Source organism: Macaca nemestrina, chromosome 8 (genome assembly GCF_043159975.1).
Source record: "Macaca nemestrina isolate mMacNem1 chromosome 8, mMacNem.hap1, whole genome shotgun sequence".
In the NCBI taxonomy this organism is placed as follows: domain Eukaryota; kingdom Metazoa; phylum Chordata; class Mammalia; order Primates; family Cercopithecidae; genus Macaca; species Macaca nemestrina.
Window position 1 is genome coordinate 28,205,477 of NC_092132.1, and position 19,228 is coordinate 28,224,704.

Here is a 19,228-nt window from a genome sequence, read left to right on the forward strand (position 1 = left end):
CCGCAGACTCACAAAACTTTAGAGGAGAAAGAGATCTTAAAGTTGATTTAATTCACTCCTTCTGCAACTCAGAGAGTGGATATGATTTGAACACGTAGAAATCAATTTCAAAGGAGAAGCCATTCCTTGGGTAGCAAAGACATAGAGATTAGAAACTGTGGGGCAGGCACATCTGGAGAACACCTTAGTTAGACTGGGGTAAGAGGATTCAAAAGAGAAAAATACAAGAGGATCAGGCTGAAGCAGTGTGGGCCAGATTCAAAGAGTCTCATAACCCAAACTGAGGACATGGACTTTTGTTTATAAACTAGATGTTGCGATCTGGCCCACAGATGTGTTTTTATTTGACTTATAATTTAATCATCATCTTTACCCTTTCCTTTTTCTCTATTAATTCATATTATCCACCTGAGCTTGAAATCCCTGTAATAAATAATAGGGAGCAGAAAGGAGAAAGGGCAGGTACCTTCCAATGGGCGTCTTGAGTGCTACAATCCAATAAAGCACAGGGATGCAATGTAAGCCATGAGAGTCCTGCCTGGCTTTTCCCTTTATTTGATGTGCTCCCTCTACTTCCCTCTAATCCTCCTTTGAGAAAAGACCTCCAGCCTCCAAAATAGAAGTTAAAGAAAAACCTTGCCCTTTCCTTCCCAGACACGGTTTGTTGTTTGAGAGCAATAACCTTTATTGCTCTTACTACATCTTCTCAGCAAAGGGCTTTTGCTGACTGATTAGTTCTCCCTACAGCTGTTTATTGCCTTGTGTACTACAAAATAGCAGAGACTGTCAGCCATCAGCCTCGCCATCATCAGCCTCACCTTGTCTCGCCTAACGATTTTTAAAAATTACATAGATAGCTCATAATTGCAATAATCCCCACAGGCCATTGGCTCTATCTGTAGTTAATAACTGGTTTGTCAAGGTTTAATGGGCTGAAGCAAAGTAATCTTCGAGCCTGTTACCGAACAGTCAGTGCAAAAATCAGAATGATTCATTAGCCAAAAAGCAACATTTTGCTAACAAATCAGCTGTCCTCCCAATTATCCTCTAATGTTGCTCTATCTGCCAAACTTGGTCCTGATGATAAAACTGTGTTAATAAGGCATTATTTCTTGCCCGGAGAATAACTCCATGCAGATAAGCAGTATGCTGCAATCACAGCAATGAGGGATGATGATTCTACGTGCTGGGTTGAAATATAGTCTAAATCAAGGAAATGAAGTCAGTCTTATAAAGTCTCTTCAACAGTCTCAGCTGAGGCAGGAAGCACCTGAGAAAGAAAAAGGGCTTGCTTTGGAAGAAATCATGTTACTATGGAGGCTTGGAAACAGAACCATTTTGCAACCTTCAGAGCTACTTATAGGAACCATCCAGAAAACTGTAGGCAATCGCTGACACATAGAGCAAACTGCTTGCAAGAGGTAATTTGTGACTGATCTTGCATTTGCTTCTGAAAGCATGGAGTATTATTGACAATTAATTCAATTATCCAGCCAATATTTATTGAGCCCTTACTGTGCATGGTACCAGGGATTGGGTATACAAAGATAAACAAATCACAGCCTCTCTTCAGTGATCTCCTTGTTTAACACTCACTGTACCAGAGACAAGTTAATGGGCTAAGGGATCAGAGAGCTGCTCTCACTGGGAGGAGTGAGGAACTTTTCACAAAGAGAGGGGTAAGAATTACCAAAAACAGAAGGGGTTTTCGGGAAGAGATAAAACCACGGGCTAAAATAGAGTGAAAGAACATAGCACTTTTCGGGAAAAGCAGAAGGTATAGAGTGTTGGAGGAAAAATGGGAAATGAGCCTGGGAAAGCACATTGGAAATGCCTGTGTGGGGTATTATATGTCAAGCCAAGGGGTGTGAATGTGATTCTATGGCTAAGGGGATCTACTTATTACTTTGAGGCAAGGTTGTGGTATGTTGAGATCTGTTTTTAAGAGACGTCTTAGCCAGCAATATGGAGGATGACTTTGGAGAGAGGTTAAGAGGAGCTAGAGGTTAAGACTCGACAGTGTTAGCCAAGGGAAATTATGATAAAGGCATGAACTAGGGCAGCAGCAGTCATATTTCTGGAATACTTGACAAGATGTGGAGAGCAGTACACTTATACCAAGATAAGAGACACACAGAAAAGACTCAGACCTGGAAGACTTTACTTAAGGACTGTGGGGTGAAGGTGACAGCAATAGAGCAGAGGAACTATGGGGCCTGGGTCTCACAAACTACCTCCAATTAAGATGGTGTTAATTCCCCATGCGGGTTTCCATGGAGAAAAGAGACTTACAGCAATGAAAGAAGTAAATGTTTATCTGACAACATTAGCCATGTGTCCCATTGCTGGGCTACACAGTTATGTGCTATTAATTAATTTTTTAAAATTCTTTAATTATTTTGTGAATAGTATTATGACACTATACCATATATTGTGTCAAAACCCCATTGAGTTGTTATTTAACAAATACAACAGGTCCTCAAATAACATCAGTTCATTCAACATCCTTTGTTTATAACGTCGGTAAGAAAATAAAATGGATTCCTGACCAGGGCCACTGTCTGGAGTTCGCGTGTTCTCCCCATGTCTGCATGGGTTTTCTCTGAGTATTAGGGTTTCTTCCCACATTCCAAAACTGTGCACGTGAGGTTCACTGGCGCATCTACATCGTCCTGGTCCTGGCGGGAGTGAGTGCGGGTGTGACTGTGCCCTGTAATGGGAGGCATCCTGTTCAGGGCTGTTTCCCACCTTGAGCCCTGAGCTGTGAAAAGCTCCAGCTATGAAACTGGAATAAGAAGGCTGAAAAAAGAATGAATGAAAACAAATGATTGTAAAATAAATATGTGTAAGGTAGATGATCATCATACAGATGCCCAACAAAAAAGAGTATGAAAGTGCTCAGCAAACCCAGCTTATTTTTTCTTATTTGGGTTTGAACTGTGTGGTGGTAGGAGGCACTCCTGACAATTTTCACTTTGCAAACATTTATTCCTTGATGTAACCACCACCATTATGACCACCCTCACTCACTGATTCACCCAAAATTGCATAATTATCTCACTTGTGTTTATCATCTTTCTTAGATGTATGTATAGCTCACATTTATTTCAGTGTTTAATATTTGAAGTGTTTTGGCCTTATTTAGAAGTTTTGTGATGTTTTTGTGACCAGTAATATGGCATGGAAACTTGACTCGTTTCTATCAGTTGGCCTATGGTAAAATTGGTTTTTGTTATATGTCATTTCACTGAAAGTCAAAGTTTCCAAGAACTTCTCCACGATGTTAAGTGAGGACTTACTGTGTTTAAAATATATCACAGTTCTCACGTTTTGACATTTGTTAAAATATTAATACCAGGAACCTCCAAAAATATAAGAGACCTGAGCTACTACAATCCCTTGGCTGTGTAGAACAAGGTAAGTGCCCTGATCAATAAAACTTGTGGTTATCACACCACCCAGCAATATCTTTCTCTTAGTAAAAGAGAAGTTTTTCACTCAGATAGTTACCGTCTTCCCCAGGCTGCTCCCAGCTCTGAATTCCTGTCTGATAATCTGGTGTTTTCTCTATTTTTTTTTTTTTTTTTTTGAGACGGAGTCTCGCTCTGTCGCCCACACTGGAGTGCAGTGGCCGGATCTCAGCTCACTGCAAGCTCCGCCTCCCAGGTTCACGCCATTCTCCTGCCTCAGCCTCCCAAGTAGCTGGGACTACAGGCGCCCGCCACCACGCCCGGCTAATTTTTTGTATTTTTAGTAGAGACAGGGTTTCACCGGGTTAGCCAGGATGGTCTCGATCTCCTGACCTTGTGATCCACCCGTCTTGGCCTCCCAAAGTGCTGGGATTACAGGCTTGAGCCACCGCGCCCGGCCCGTGTTTTCTCTATTCTTACTCAACTCAGAATAGTCCTACTTCAGACATTTCCCCTAACTACTCTCAATTTCTTCCAGCAAAGGCCATACCTGAGCTTACTTTTCTTCTGAGGTCTTAGCATCTGAACGTGTATCCATTCAAATAGAGAAACATGTTTACATCTGCAACATAACACCTCTTTTTGGCCTTTCTACAAGTAGGAATTTTCACAAGCTATCAGAAAGAGTCCCAATTCAGCAGGTTCAAAGGTCCCTTAAGGGTGGATACATTATGCTTATATCCTTCTTTAGTTCATTCTCCAGTTTGCTCTATACTCTGTCGCAAATTATTTCCCTCAACACAGCTCTATGACCTGCTTCTCCCCCATTCTAAATGTCAATTACTCCCCAAAATCTATGAATGACCGAGCCTCAGCTCTTCTTGGCCCTCCAACTACCATTCTAGTTATATTCTCCATTAACCAAATTTTACCCTACACTCCTGCCTTGGATAGGCTTTCGCAGTTGTAAGCCATGAATGCCTAACCCAAACAGCTTAAACAATACCAACAACAATAATATACCAGTATACTGGCTCATACAACTGAGAACAAATCTGGGTGGGATTGGATCAGATGCAGCCCAGTCCTAAGGCTCAAAAATGTTCTTGGGTTCTGCTCTGTCTCCAGCTACTGCTATTGATTGTCCAGTTTAAGAAAGACTTTTCCTCCATTTCAGCAACAAAGGTAGACCTCTAAAAGCTCCAGACCTGTATCACTTCAGCTCAGTTTTTGTAGAGGAAAGAGAGAATGCTTTTTTTCCAGCCTCCCTATGTAAAGACCCAGAGACTCTGATCAGTCCAGCTTGGTATCTCATATCTAGCCCAGCCTAAGAGCATGAGGTTCTCAGACCAGCAGGACCAAAATTGCAACCAGAGAAAAGAATATGACAAAGCTTGCTGAAAGGAAATACCAGTCTACTACGGACAGTGGTACCCAAATTTCTAAGAATACAGATTTCCTTTCCTGTTTCAGACCCATGCACTTGGAATCTTTCAAGGCAAGCCCTGATAAATATCTATCTCCTGGACCACAGCAGTAAGTAGTGTGCTGTTCCTTCAGGCCACTCCATCTACCTTTTGGCCATATCTCAATTCCTATTCACTTTTCAAAGCCTTGCTCAAACCCCATATCCTGCAGGATGACCTCTCAGATTTTCAAAAGTGATCTGAGAATATTAATTGCTTTCTCTAACATAGCCAAGAATGGCTTTGGGGAGGAGGTGAGCTGTGGATCAGGGTCTTGACTAATGACCAGGATTTTGATGAGTATGGAGAAAGAGGAGAAGGCTTTTCTATTCAAAGAACAAAAGCATAAGAATAAAGTGCAAAGATTATCTTGCAGAGAATGAATAAACAAATGTGGCTGAAACAGGGTAGTCAGGGAAATAGCAAGATAAGAATATTGATAGTTTTGCCACCAGATTATGCAATGTCTTGAAAACCGAAGTAGGAATTTTTCATTTTTTCCAGGATGCTAGAGCTTTCCAATATATTGATCTTTTTTGACTTGAGGCAAGCAATTAGGGCCTAGCACAGTGGGAGCCTCTGAAGCGGTTTCTTCCAGCTACAAGCACCCTTGTCAGCTTATCCCAGTGCTCAGTAAAATGTACTACGCTTGTCATGAAGGGAAAAAGGTTGTGAACCCTGAACTAAGCAAAGGGGAGCCAGTTAAAAAAAAAAAAAAAATTTTTTTTTTTTTTTTTTTTTGAGACAGAGTCTCACTTTATCGCCCAGGCTGGAGTGCAGTAGTGCAATCTCGGCTCACTGCAACCTTCACCTCCTGGGTTCATGCACAATTCTTCTGCTTCAGCCTCCCAAGTAGTTGAGATTACAGGCGTGTGCCACCACATCCAGTGAATTTTTATATTTTTAGTAGAGATGGGGTTTTGCCATGTTGGCCAGGCTGGTCTCGAACTCCTGACCTCATGTAATCCACCTGCCTTGATCTCCCAAAGTGCTGGGATTACAGGCATGAGCCACCGCACTGGCATCAGTAAAAAACTTTGAAGACAGAAGTAATATAAGGAGAGCAATGTATTAGGAAAATTGGCTCAATCTCAATATAGCTCAAATGCTGAATATTTTTCAGTCAGTATCAATTTAATTTATTTACTGACATCATCACTCACTTCTGCCCCTAAAGTCAAATTAGAACTCATAGACTCTAATGCATAGAAATGAGAAGGGAAAGAGGAGGTTGTGAATGAAATTAGACCCTTATCTCATACCATATACAAAAATCAACTCAACATGGCTTGGAGACTTAAATATAAGATCTGAAACTCTAAAACTACTAGAAAAAAATATAAAGGAAAAGCTCCATGACATTGGTTTGGGCAATGCTTTTTTTAAAAATATGACCCCAAAAGCCCAGTCAACAAAAGTGAAATTACACAATTGGGATTACATCAAACTCAAATGTAAAGGAAACAATCAACAGAATGAAGAGACAATCTACAGAATGGGAGAAAATGTTTGCAGACCATACATACGATAAAGGGTTAATATCCAAAATATATATAAGGAAGCCAAACAACTCAATAGTAAGAAAACACATAACCTGATTAAAAATGGGCAAAGAACCTCAACAGACATTCCTTGAAAGAAGACATAGAAACGGCTAACAGGTCTATGAAAATATGTTCAACATCACTAATCATCAGGAAAATTCACCTCACATCTATTAGAGTGCTTATTACCAAAAAGAGGAGAGACAAATGTTGGTGAGGATGTGGAGAAAAGAAAAGAAAAGAAATCTTGCAAACTGCAATGTAAGTCAGTACAGCCATTATAGAAAGCAGTTCCTTAAAAAATTAAAAATAGAACTACCATATGATCCAGCAATTCTGCTACTGTGTATATATCCAAAGGAAGTGAAGTCAATATGTTGAAGATATATCTGCCCTGCCATTCAATGCTGTTCATTGCAGCATTATTCACAATAGCCAAGATATGGAATCATCCTAAGTGTTCATAGACGCATAAATAGATAAAAAGAATGTGGTATGTATACACAATGCAGTTCTGTTCAGCCTTTAAGAAGGAAACCCTGTCATTTGCAGCAACATTGATGAACCTGGAGAACATTTTATTAAGTGAAATAAGTCAGGAACAGAAAGACAAACACCACATGATCTCACTTATATGTGTAATCTAAAAAAGCTGAATTTATAGAGCAATGAGTAGAAGTGTGGTTACCAGCAGCAGGGACAGGGGCTGGGGAAGGAAGAAGCTGGGGAGGTGTTGGTCAAAGGACACACAATATTAGTTAGATAGAAGGAATAAGTTTAAGAGATCTATTGTAGAACATGGTGACTATAGTTAAGCACGATGTACTGGATTCTTCCAAATTGCTAAAATGAGTAGATTTTAAGTGTTCTTACCACAAAAAAATGTTAAGTATGTGAGGTAATGTCCATATTAATTAGCTCGATTTAGTCATTTCACCATATATGCATGTTTCAAAACATCATGTTATACATAATAAATATATATCATTTTTATTTGTCAATTAAAACAAATTAATTCTGTGAGCAGAAGACCATCTCTTTTCAGACTATTTATTAGATATCAGCCGGAGGGACGATGCCATCTATTCTCAGCATCCATATGGATTCAGGGAAAAGCAGAGGAAGAAAGTAGTGGAAGAAAGAAGTCAGTCAATGAATCTTCCTGAGCTGTGTTTGCAGGTGGTAGTGCCAGAATTTTATTTGGATGTCCAAGAACATTGCCTTTTCAAATCACATTTCAAATGAATTCTGTTATTAGGTTTTTCATTATGTCAATCTTTTACATAAGCTATTGAATATTATCCACAAACTTATTAATTCCAATAATGATAAACAATATCCCTCTGGTATAGATGTTAGTGAATTTCCAAAAGGTGTTTTCCAAATTAGAATTGCTAAAGTAAGTTCTTTGCGACTCCATCAAGCTATTAATTCAGCTTCTTCAAAGGAACTGACTCCAGGAATTTTGTGGTATTAGTTAGTTCTGTAAACTTTGACTGAAAGGATATTGCCAACCCTGGAATTGTCTTGGACTAGACGTGTCTAAGTTCTTTCACAGTTTTCAACAGTTATAAATGTCCAAATATGAGTGTATAGGCCATTTGACTCCATAGCTAGAAGAAACCAGCTAATTCTGGTTGCTAGATATTATAATGCAAAAAATAGCTAAGCAGAGTCTATTTTTCTCTAGTCTCAGATTATGATTAATTTACCCCTTCTTTTGGATAATAGAAATGTAGCCACCAAAATATTGGTAACAGAGTGTGAAGGTAACATTTGATAACAGATTGGTAGTAGCTTATGGTCCTATACGTCAGGTAGTTTACAGTGTTCTTTTTTCTATTTGGGGAAAAATAATAAGATAACATTGCATATCAGGACATTTGAACTAAGTTAATACCAACATGAGGCTATCATGTTCCATGGTATGATAATACATTTGAAATTTTCAATGAGATGAATGACTTTGAAAAAAAATAAATGGCCAAAGTGTACCCAAGATGGAGAAATTTTGAGTGTATCAATAAGTGAGGAAGAAGCTAAAAATCACATCTAACGATCATCTCCAAAAATGTCTCCAAAGCCATACAAATAACTAGGTAGTTTTTTAAAAAGGAAGAGATAATAAAATGTTACATAAACTGTTTTTATTTCTTTATAAAATTATTAAAATTAAACTTTCCATTTAAGCATGCATAATTCAAATATAAAAACCTAGAAAAATGACATAAAAAAGAAAACTATAGTTAAATTTCAATTATTAATAAAGATGTAAAAATCCTAACAAAAATATCAGTGACTCAGATTCAGCAATGCATTAAAAGGATGGCCCGCCACAGTCAATTTGAGAGGCACCATAGTTAGGGCTTAGGAATATAAGCTCTGGAATTCAGACGGCCTGCCCACTTACAGGTATGTTTCCAAGGGAGAATTACTTTACTCTTTGTGCTTCTAGTTCCTTCTATAAAGTGAGATTAACAACGAGAGCTACCTCTTAGGGAATTCACCAGGATTAATTAAGGTAATACACGGAAAGCACTTGTCACAGCTTCTAACACATAGTAAGCATTAAATAAATAATAGCTATTATCATAATGCCAAAAATGCAAAGATCATAACATGTTTCAAAATCTCTTTATATAACGCACCTCAAACATGGGTCAAAAAGCTTTAAAAAACAATAAATTCAAAAGAAAAGGTATTTGATTAAAAGTCAACACTCATCCTTGATTCTTTGTTAATAATTACAAAACTGAAACAAAGAAACATTTCATTAACATAATACAAAACACTTAACCCTTCAAGAAGCATTTTGCTTAACAGCTAAATAATCAAACATAGATTTTATTTAGCATAAGGTATTGTTTAACATGATAAAAACATGAAACACACAAAAGAGATATAACTATTGAAATGAGGAGAAATATGTTTTCTGCACAAGAGAGGGTGATGTCCTGGGATGAGGAAGATGCATGAGACAGGAAAAGGGGACATGCACTGAAATATATTTAGAATTGACAATAATTCAAATGCATAATTGAGTACAAAGTGAATATACAAAAATCAAAACTTTAGAATACAAAAAGTAATTATCTAGAAAACAAAACATGAAAAATGGTGGACTGCACTCACCCCTGGAAAGAATAAGCCAAACACATACAATAATCAGAAATAACTCAAGAAGTAGGCTGTCTGTGTAGTCAGATGAACACCATAAAACCTTGATGAGACATGTAGAATATTTGGATAAATAGAGAAACATAACATATTCCTGGAGGGAAAGCTGAATACTTAAAGATACTATGTTCTCAAATTAACTTAAATATTAATAAAATCATAATTGGATGGGGGAAAACTGAACAGAACAATTCTCATGTTTAATTAGGATAATAAAGAGAGATGAATAGCCTTTGCTTTTCTCTGCTAAATTAAAAATCATTAATAGGAAATAACAGATATTATAACATATAAATCTACATTAATTATGTCCTTGACAGAGACCAGAAACACAGATCAGTGAAACACCTTAGAAACAGACCCTGCTATTTATAAACTGTTGATAAGTGATTAAAGAAATATCAAAAATCAATGGGGAAAATAATTATTTCATAAATGATGCTGAAAACTGTGTTAGCTATTTAGAAAACAATTCAGTCCTTACAGCATACAAATATATCTAATATCAACATTAATTTTAAAATTAAATACAAAAATTAAACAACAAAAAAGCTATCTTCTCAGCAGATGGAGAAGGATTCTTAAGCACTAAAACAGTAAAAGAGTAGTAAAAGAAATGAGCTCAAAATGAAAAGTTTAAAACAGTTACCTATGTAAAATTTAAAACTTATCTAAGTCAACACAAACATCAAAAGGTTAAACAACAAACTGGAAAAGCACTTATAACTAATATAACAAAGGTCTAATATCCTAATATATAAAGAGCTCCCAGAGATCAATATAGAGAATTAAAAAATTTTCTAAAAAACAAATGAGTAACAGACATTAAGAGACAAGGAGAAAATGCATTAACAGAGGGAAATACAGATCACTAACAAGCATGCAAAAATAAAGAAATCAAGGGTATTCAGTTAGGAAAAGAAGAAGTCAAATTGTCCCTCTTTGCATATGACATGACTGTATATTTAGAAAATCCCATTGTCTCAGCCCAAAATCTCCTTAAGCTGATAAGCAACTTTAGCAATGTCTCAGGTTACAAAATTAATGTGCAAAAATCACAAGCATTCTTGTACACCAGTAACAGACAAACAGCCAAATCATGAATGAACTTCCATTCACAATTGCTTCAAAGAGAATAAAATACCTAGGAATCCAACTTACAAGGGATGTAAAGGACCTCTTCAAGGAGAACTACAAACCACTGCTCAGTGAAATAAAAGAGGACACAAACAAATGGAAGAACATACCATGCTCATGGATAGGAAGAATCAATATCGTGAAAATGGCCATACTGCCCAAGGTTATTTATAAATTCAGTGCCATCCCCATCAAGCTACCAATGAGTTTCTTCACAGAATTGGAAAAAACTGCTTTAAAGTTCATATGGAACCAAAAAAGAGCCCACATCTCCAAGACAATCCTAAGTCAAAAGAACAAAGCTGGAGGCATCATGCTACCTGACTTCAAACTCTACTACAAGGCTATAGTAACCAAAACAGCATGGTACTGGTACCAAAACAGAGATATAGACCAATGGAACAGAACAGAGTCCTCAGAAATAATACCACACATCTACAGCCACCTGATCTTTGACAAACCTGAGAGAAACAAGAAATGGGGAAAGGATTCCCTATTTAATAAATGGTGCTGGGAAAATTGGCTAGCCATAAGTAGAAAGCTGAAACTGGATCCTTTCTTTACTCCTTATACGAAAATTAATTCAAGATGGATTAGAGACTTAAATGTTAGACCTAATACCATAAAAATCCTAGAGGAAAACCTAGGTAGTACCATTCAGGACATAGGAATGGGCAAAGATTTCATGTCTAAAACACCAAAAGCAATGGCAGCAAAAACCAAAATTGACAAATGGGATCTCATTAAACTAAAGAGCTTCTGCACAGTGAAAGAAAATACCATCAGAGTGAACAGGCAACCTACAGAATGGGAGAAAATTTTTGCAATCTACTCATCTGACAAAGGGCTAATATCCAGAACCTACAAAGAACTCAAACAAATTTACAAGAAAAAAACAAACAACCCCATCAAAAAATGGGCAAAGGATATGAACAGACATTTCTCAAAAGAAGACATTCATACAGCCAACAGACACATAAAAAATGCTCATCATCACTCGCCATCAGAGAAATGCAAATCAAAACCACAATGAGATACCATCTCACACCAGTTAGAATGGCAATCATTAAAAAGTCAGGAAACAACAGGTGCTGGAGAGGATGTGGAGAAATAGGAACACTTTTACACTGTTGGTGGGATTGTAAACTAGTTCAACCATTATGGAAAACAGTATGGCGATTCCTCAAGGATCTAGAACTAGATGTACCATATGACCCAGCCATCCCATTACTGGGTATATACCCAAAGGATTATAAATCATGCTGCTATAAAGACACATGCACACGTATGTTTATTGCGGCACTATTCACAATAGCAAAGACTTGGAATCAACCCAAATGTCCACCAGTGACAGACTGGATTAAGAAAATGTGGCACATATACACCATGGAATACTATGCAGCCATAAAAAAGGATGAGTTTGTGTCCTTTGTAGGGACATGGATGCAGCTAGAAACCATCATTCTCAGCAAACTATCACAAGAAGAGAAAACCAAACACCGCATGTTCTCACTCATAGGTGGGAACTGAACAATGAGATCACTTGGACTCGGGAAGGGGAACATCACACACTGGGGCCTATCATGGGGAGCGGGGAGGGGGGAGGGATTGCATTAGGAGTTATACCTGATGTAAATGACGAGTTGATGGGTGCTGACAAGTTGATGGGTGCAGCACAGCAACATGGCACAAGTATACATATGTAACAAACCTGCACATTATGCACATGTACCCTAGAACTTAAAGTATAATAATAAAAAAGGTCTAATAGTAACAATTAAAGAAATAAATATTAAAACATTCATCTATACAATAGCAAAGAGATTTTAGAGATTAAAATTAGTTGTCATTAAGATTTGGAGTCAGAATCATTCTCAAGTAGAGCTGGTAAACATGAATTGTTTAGCTTTCTCAACAGCACTCTGGCAATATCAATCAAGTAATACAAATATTCATGTCCTTCAAGCAATTATTTCTACTTTTAGGAATCTCTTTGAAGGGATTAACCAGAAAGGCAGGCAGAATTTTCTTCAAGATTTTGCATTGCAACATTGTCCATAAGCAGGAAAAAACTCCCTACATTTCTAACGATAGAGAAATCGTTATGTAAATTACAGTGGAGCATATTAGAGAATATTGTTCAGGAATAAAAATGTTTTTGAAGAGTATTTGACAGTGTGGTCAAAAGCATTCAGTATGCTCTCGGTTATGTTTAAAAAATAAAACGTGAGCTATGAATAGAAAATGCATTGCACAAAACACTCCCTAAAATTATTGAAGGCTGTGACTCGAATATGGAATAGTGATGAATTTTATTTTGTTTCCCACTGTTTTTCAACTTATCTACAATGAGCATATTGTTACCTTATACTTACAGAAAATACTAAATCTTACTTTAAAAGAACTTAGGTAACCCTCCCATAATGATGCAGAGTTTTATTTGTTTGCTTGTTTAATCAAAAAAGTCTGCAGAAAGACTCACCCACGACCTCTGCAATCATGAAAATGAAGCATATTGCTGAAGCAGCACAGAGCTTCCACTTGGCATAGGCGTGCTCATTCGCCCTGTTCTCTGTGGGCTGGGAGCCACTGTGGCAGTGGTACATGCCTCCTGACTCCAACTCCTCTGGTCTCTCTCTGGGACATTGATCTTTATTCACCGGTTTCTGTTGGAGTTCCACACTAGGAATGAGTTTGACAGAAGCAAGAAGTGAACATAGTTGCAAACCAGCCTCTCACTGACCCACGCTGCCCATACTTGGAACCACTATTAGGACATTTGCTTACTTGCTAGGAAGTGTTCATTTGCAGCTCTTTCTACAAGAAAATATCAAGTGAAAGAAACAAGCAAGAAATTTCCTTCTAAACTTTAACTACTAAAAGTTGTACTTTTATTCAGTCAAACTCTTATTCAGTCAATGCCACCAATGATTAAGAGATATCAAAGGAACAGGAGAAAAGAAGCAAATACATTTTAAAGGGATTTCTTCCCAGTTATTTCACTCTCAAAAGACTTGGACACTGTGCTACAAAAAATAATAATAAAATAAATCAGACTACATTGTTCGATATGTGTATATGAGCCAGACTGAGGATTCAAATACTCATCAACATTATTGACAGATCATAGTACTTTTTCCTGCTGACTCCGTATGTACTCTGAGACCTTCTTACCACCGCTCTGCAGACAGTGGCTACCAATTAATCAATGTTATGATGAGAGTTGAAACCTACTTATACTTCCCAAAGCAGGCAGTGAATATCAGTTCCGCTCAAATATAAAGCAAAATTTAGAGTCACTCATAGAATTTCACAGATGGAAAGGTAGATAACATTTGGTCTAACACTTTTTTTTCCTTTTTTTAAACAATTTTTATTGATGCATAATAAATATACCTAATTTAGGGTACATGTGATAATTTAATACATTCATATAATTTTTAAAGATCAAATCAGTATACTTGAGATGTCCATCACCTTAAATATTTCTCTTTTCTTTATTCTAGAAACATTTCAATTATTCTTTTCTGGCTATTTTGAAGCATATGATAGATAATTGCAAACCATAGTCACCTCACAGATCTATCAAACACTAGATCATTTTCTTCTCTCAAATCATATATTTGTACCCATTTATCAACCTTCCTTCATACCTTCCTCCTCTCTACCCTTCTCAGCCTCTTGTAACCACCAATCTACTCTCTTATCTTCATGAGAGCCACTTTTTTAGCTCCCATATATAAGCGAGAACATGTGATATGTGTCTTTCTGTGCTTGGCTTATTTCACTTAACTGCAACCCCATATTTCTTGGCTGAAATAACTAAGGTTCAGGGAGTTTAAGTAATTGCCTGAGGTCAAATATCCAGGAAATTTTGGAGTGGGAATCCCAAGCCCAGTGTTTCTTCTGTCATGCCTAAACCAATTTTAGGTGTCCTAATGTTGGGGCAGGAACGCAGATGTCAATATCCATGGATCTTGAACTAATCATATTTTTAAATTTTTAAAAATAAACTCATGTACAGAAATAAATAAGAGTCTTGGAATTAAGAACTTTGCATTCGTGACTCTGAAAGGTAAAAACAAACAAACAAACAAAATTAGCAATATATTAACTTTCACTTTATTTCATTTAGCCTATCACCATTCAGGATTAAAAGTCTGATGGTTTTGGCTTAGATGAACATTATTATTCTGACTCTAATTATTATATATGATTTTTCTGAATAAAATAATATATATTCATTATAGAAAATCTGGAATTACAAAAAAGTCACAAAGCAGAGGGAAAAATAACTGGTAATCCTCTCCAAGAGACAATTATTATTGATATTTTATTGTGTAGATTTGTAATATATGAATACACTTTTTACATAATTAGATTTCAGATTAATTAGGATGTTTTGGGTTATAAGTATGGAAAACAAGACTCTTGCTAGAATAATTAATAAGTAAGAATTATTGGTTCTGCAACTGAAAACATCTAGAGGGGCCAGGTTTCAGATACTCTTTGACGAGGTCTCCAGATTCATGTCTTGATTCTCAGCTATTCTTCAACCTCAAGCTTGTCTTCCCCATGGTAGCGGGATGGTTGCCAAAGGTAATCAGACTGTGTATTTATTTTTTAACATATACATAGAGAGATTATCCCCTCTCAAACTGCTAAACAAGAGTCTTGATATGCATGTGGATTTGTCTAAATGAGAAACAACCACTATAGCCAGGGGAATATGGATGAGCTGATTGACTTAGGCATTGCTATACTCAGAAGACTGGCAAAACCCAGCCATGCTGACTCATACAGCTGAGAATAGGGAAAATTTTACCTAAACCTGGCTACTCCTCAGTGGGGAAGCGCTAGAATGGATGTGAATAAGATGATTGCATCACAAGAGGATCCTACCAAAGATACAGCTTCTGAACCTGATTCTTAGCTATAAATATTGTTAATATTTTTTCCATTTATAAAATGTTGTATATCATTATTTTTAAAATATGGAGGGCAGTATATATTTACCATAGCTACATCATAGCATAATTAACTCATGTTTTTAAATTATTAGACAACTCGTTCTTTTGCAATTACTTGCTCATATAAGCACTACTATGATTCACATCCTTATAATCTTTGCTCAATATATTATCTCCTTAAAGTGGAATCTTAAAGGGGAAATTACTTGGTCAAAAGGTACCTACATTTCTAAGGATTTTGACATATATTGCCAAACCGGCTTTGGAATATACATTACAGCCAATTTACGTCATTGGTTTATTTTTTATCAATTATGTGAATAGCACTTAGGATTCTGAGTAGTTCCAAATAAGCTTCTTAGTTGGAATAAGAACAATTTGGAAAGTAACAAATAAAGTATTTATATTTAAAATGAGTAGACTTTTGCTTTTGTTATGTAATAATATTCTAATAATAAACAACCATAGAATATGGTAGTGTGGGTCCCCAGTGGCCATCAACTCAGAGGAACCTGAGTACTAACACAAACACATTGTTGAGATTGACTCCTTCCTTGGGCTGAGAAGACAGCATGAGCAAAGCAGGCTCACCAATTGTTCTGGAACTGCCTGGTGTGCTGTGGTCATATGAAGCATTGCTTTATTTTAGGTTTTCATAAATCTTATGACCAGGGAAAGCCAAGTAGTCAGTGACCAGGAGAGAAATTTATCTTGGAGCAGCTTAGAAGCCAGACCAAAGCAAGAATCAAACCTGCGAAAAAGCCCCTGGGCAATGCCACCAGGAGGAAAGTATGAAAATGTGGGCAATTTTTACTTTTGTGTACTGTTTCCCTATCTTGGATTCAAAGTTTAACAAATATGGGTATACTTTGAGCTGAGACGGCTTCTTGAAGAACTAAGCCAGAAATCCAAAAGTGGGCTTCATAAGGTCCATTGAAATTGTATATAATGTGTTCATATGTGTGTGTGTGTGTGTGTGTGTTTTATGGGACAGGCAAAAGTACAGTCTTCACTTAGCTTCCAAAAGAGTCTGCGACCCCAAAGAAGTTAAAACCCAAAGTTAACATATATTCCTCATAAGCTCGTTAGAGCAAAGTTATCTAAGTCTCTCTAGATGCAGAACGGCTCTTGATCACGACAATGATGTGACTTTTTTTTTTTTTTTTTTTTTGAGACGGAGTCTCGCTGTGTCTCCCAGGCTGGAGTGCAGTGGCGTGATCTCGGCTCACTGCAAGCTCCGCCTCCTGGGTTCACGCCATTCTCCCGCCTCAGCCTCCCAAGTAGCTGAGACTACAGGCGCCCGCCACCACGCCCGGCTAGTTTTTTTTTTGTATTTTTAGTAGAGACGGGGTTTCACCATGTTAGCCAGGATAGTCTCGATCTCCTGACCTCGTGATCCACCCGCCTCGGCCTCCCAAAGTGCTGGGATTACAGGCTTGAGCCACCGCGCCCGGCCATGATGTGACTTTTCAATATTATTTTAAGAAGAAAGTTATAAAAAGCAAGTTCTATGATGCAACAAACACTGAAATTGAATCTGCTATTAATGAATAAATCCCAAAACATTCCCATGTATTCAAATATGGCCAAAGCTTTAAAAATTAGGAATAATAGGCCAAAGAAATTTACTGTAGCATCAAAGAAAAAAAAAGATGGAGAAACAGAGATGAAAAAGTATGGAAATATTAGAAAATTTGATGCCAATATTCTAAAACTTTGATTTCATCTGCAAAAATGGGATTTAGAAAATGGGACTTTATTTTTGCAATCTTGGAGAAACTTTTTTTTTTTTAAATTCTATTTTTGTTTAGTGATAGAAATTAAATTCTTTTGCTTCTATCTCCAAAATAATGTTGGTAAAATTTTTATTTTTTACCCTCTTATTTCAAATGTTGAGCACATAAAAATCACTTTGATTTTGTAGTTTCACATCACTTTCCCCAAGAACCTCAAATCACTATTCCTGTTAGAAGGGGAGATAAAAGCTTCAGCCTCACCATGAATTTTTAACATTTTATTCATTCATCATTAAATATTTATTGCATACCTAAAAAGGGCCTGCACCAGCAGAAATGTTAACAATACCATGTTGTACAAGACAAACAAAGGTCCTTCTCTAAGGAGCCTGTATTTTAGTAGAGGGAGACAAAGAGTAAATGAATCAATTTACTTTGTCTTTAGTAGAGGCTATATAGTATGATGAATGGTGAGCAGGAGAGGGAAGATGAACTACCTTAAATGTGGTGGGAAAGGAAGGCACCTCTGTGGAGGTGATATCTCAGCAACAAGTTACAGAATTACCAGGAGAAAACCTGTGTAAGTGAAAGCTATCACAAGTAGAGGGCATTGCTAGAGCAAAAGCCCAAAGACAAGAAGGATTTTCTTGTTCAAATGCTTGTCTTGAACAGAAAGAAAACTACATAGGTGGCCCCTGTGGCATAAAGAAAGAGTGAAATGGAAAGAGGTCAAAAAAGGGATCAGATTTTGCAGAACAATTCAGGTCACTATAAAGAGTTCAATTTAATTCAAGGTCTAAAAAGAAAAATTTGGAAAGTTTTGAGCTGGGAAGTAACATTACATGGTTCACATTTCTAAAATGATCGCTTTGGGTGCTGCCTGGAAGACTAGAGTGTAGAAGATCAAAACATAGAAACCCATAGAAGATGACTACAGCCAACACATTGGTGGCTTGGACCTATGTAGTGACAATAAAAATGGAAAGAAGTAGTCATATTTGAGGGACTTTTGAGAGGTGGAGTCAACAGGAATTGCTAATCAATAGCATTAGTTCAGGGGGAATAATAGAGAGGTGGAACTCAAAGATGACTTGTTGGTTTCTGGTTACATTAACCAGGAGAAAGGAATGCCAGTTCCCAAGATGGGGCTGAGTGGCAGGCAGTGCAGTATAGAGGCTGAGAGCTGGGCTCTGGCAACCCACCACCTGAGTCAAACTCCCAACCTTACCACTCACTAGTCATATGACTGTAAGAAAATTACTTAACCTCTCTGTGCCTCAATTTCCCCATCTGAAAATAGGAATAATGGTGGCATCACTCTCATAGGCTGGTTGAGAGATTTTTAGCTAATTCGTATAAATCACTTCAAAGTGTAACTGGAGCAAGATAAATGCACAAATTTTAAAATTATTTTACCATATTCATGAACCACATTACATTATTATCATTGTTATTTAGGAAGGATAAAGTAGGCTATACTGCAAAACAACTTTCAGGACAAGCATTTTTATAACAAGACTTAGATAATAAAAAAGCAAACCAATTTTTTGTTTCTCTTTTGCCCATATCCACTATTCCAGATTTTACTCCAGTGACATGACATCAGTCTTGGATGAATTGACCCTGGAGATTGACTGTTCATTCCTAAACAGAAGATAAATATCAAAGAGGGAAATAACATTCCTGTAATCCCTTAGCAGTTCTTCAATTCTGTTTCCCTGCTTCACCATTCTCCTTGTCTGCCCTAGAAATAGTTCTATATGCTCAATGCCTGGGACCCTGTCTTGA

The 19,228-nt window shown here is 37.1% G+C and overlaps 1 protein-coding gene and 1 long non-coding RNA gene across 19 annotated transcripts in view; one reads left to right on the forward strand and one right to left on the reverse strand.

Annotated features, from left to right (window-relative positions):
- LOC105475937 (uncharacterized) overlaps positions 1 to 19,228 on the forward strand; it is a 459,161-nt gene that overhangs the window by 373,699 nt on the left and 66,234 nt on the right. The gene's annotated exons all lie outside the window — the stretch shown is intronic.
- LOC105475935 (solute carrier family 30 member 8) overlaps positions 1 to 19,228 on the reverse strand; it is a 57,023-nt gene that overhangs the window by 19,309 nt on the left and 18,486 nt on the right. For 2 of the 3 annotated variants that reach the window (XM_011731458.3, XM_011731461.2), the window contains exon 2: positions 13,217 to 13,416. In XM_011731458.3, coding sequence (XP_011729760.1) covers positions 13,217 to 13,340 — 124 coding nt within the window. In that variant the 5' untranslated portion in view covers positions 13,341 to 13,416. Of the gene's footprint in view, positions 1 to 13,216; positions 13,417 to 13,521; positions 13,614 to 19,228 lie in introns of those variants that run through there. The other variant, XM_011731460.2, reaches the window with a different exon arrangement.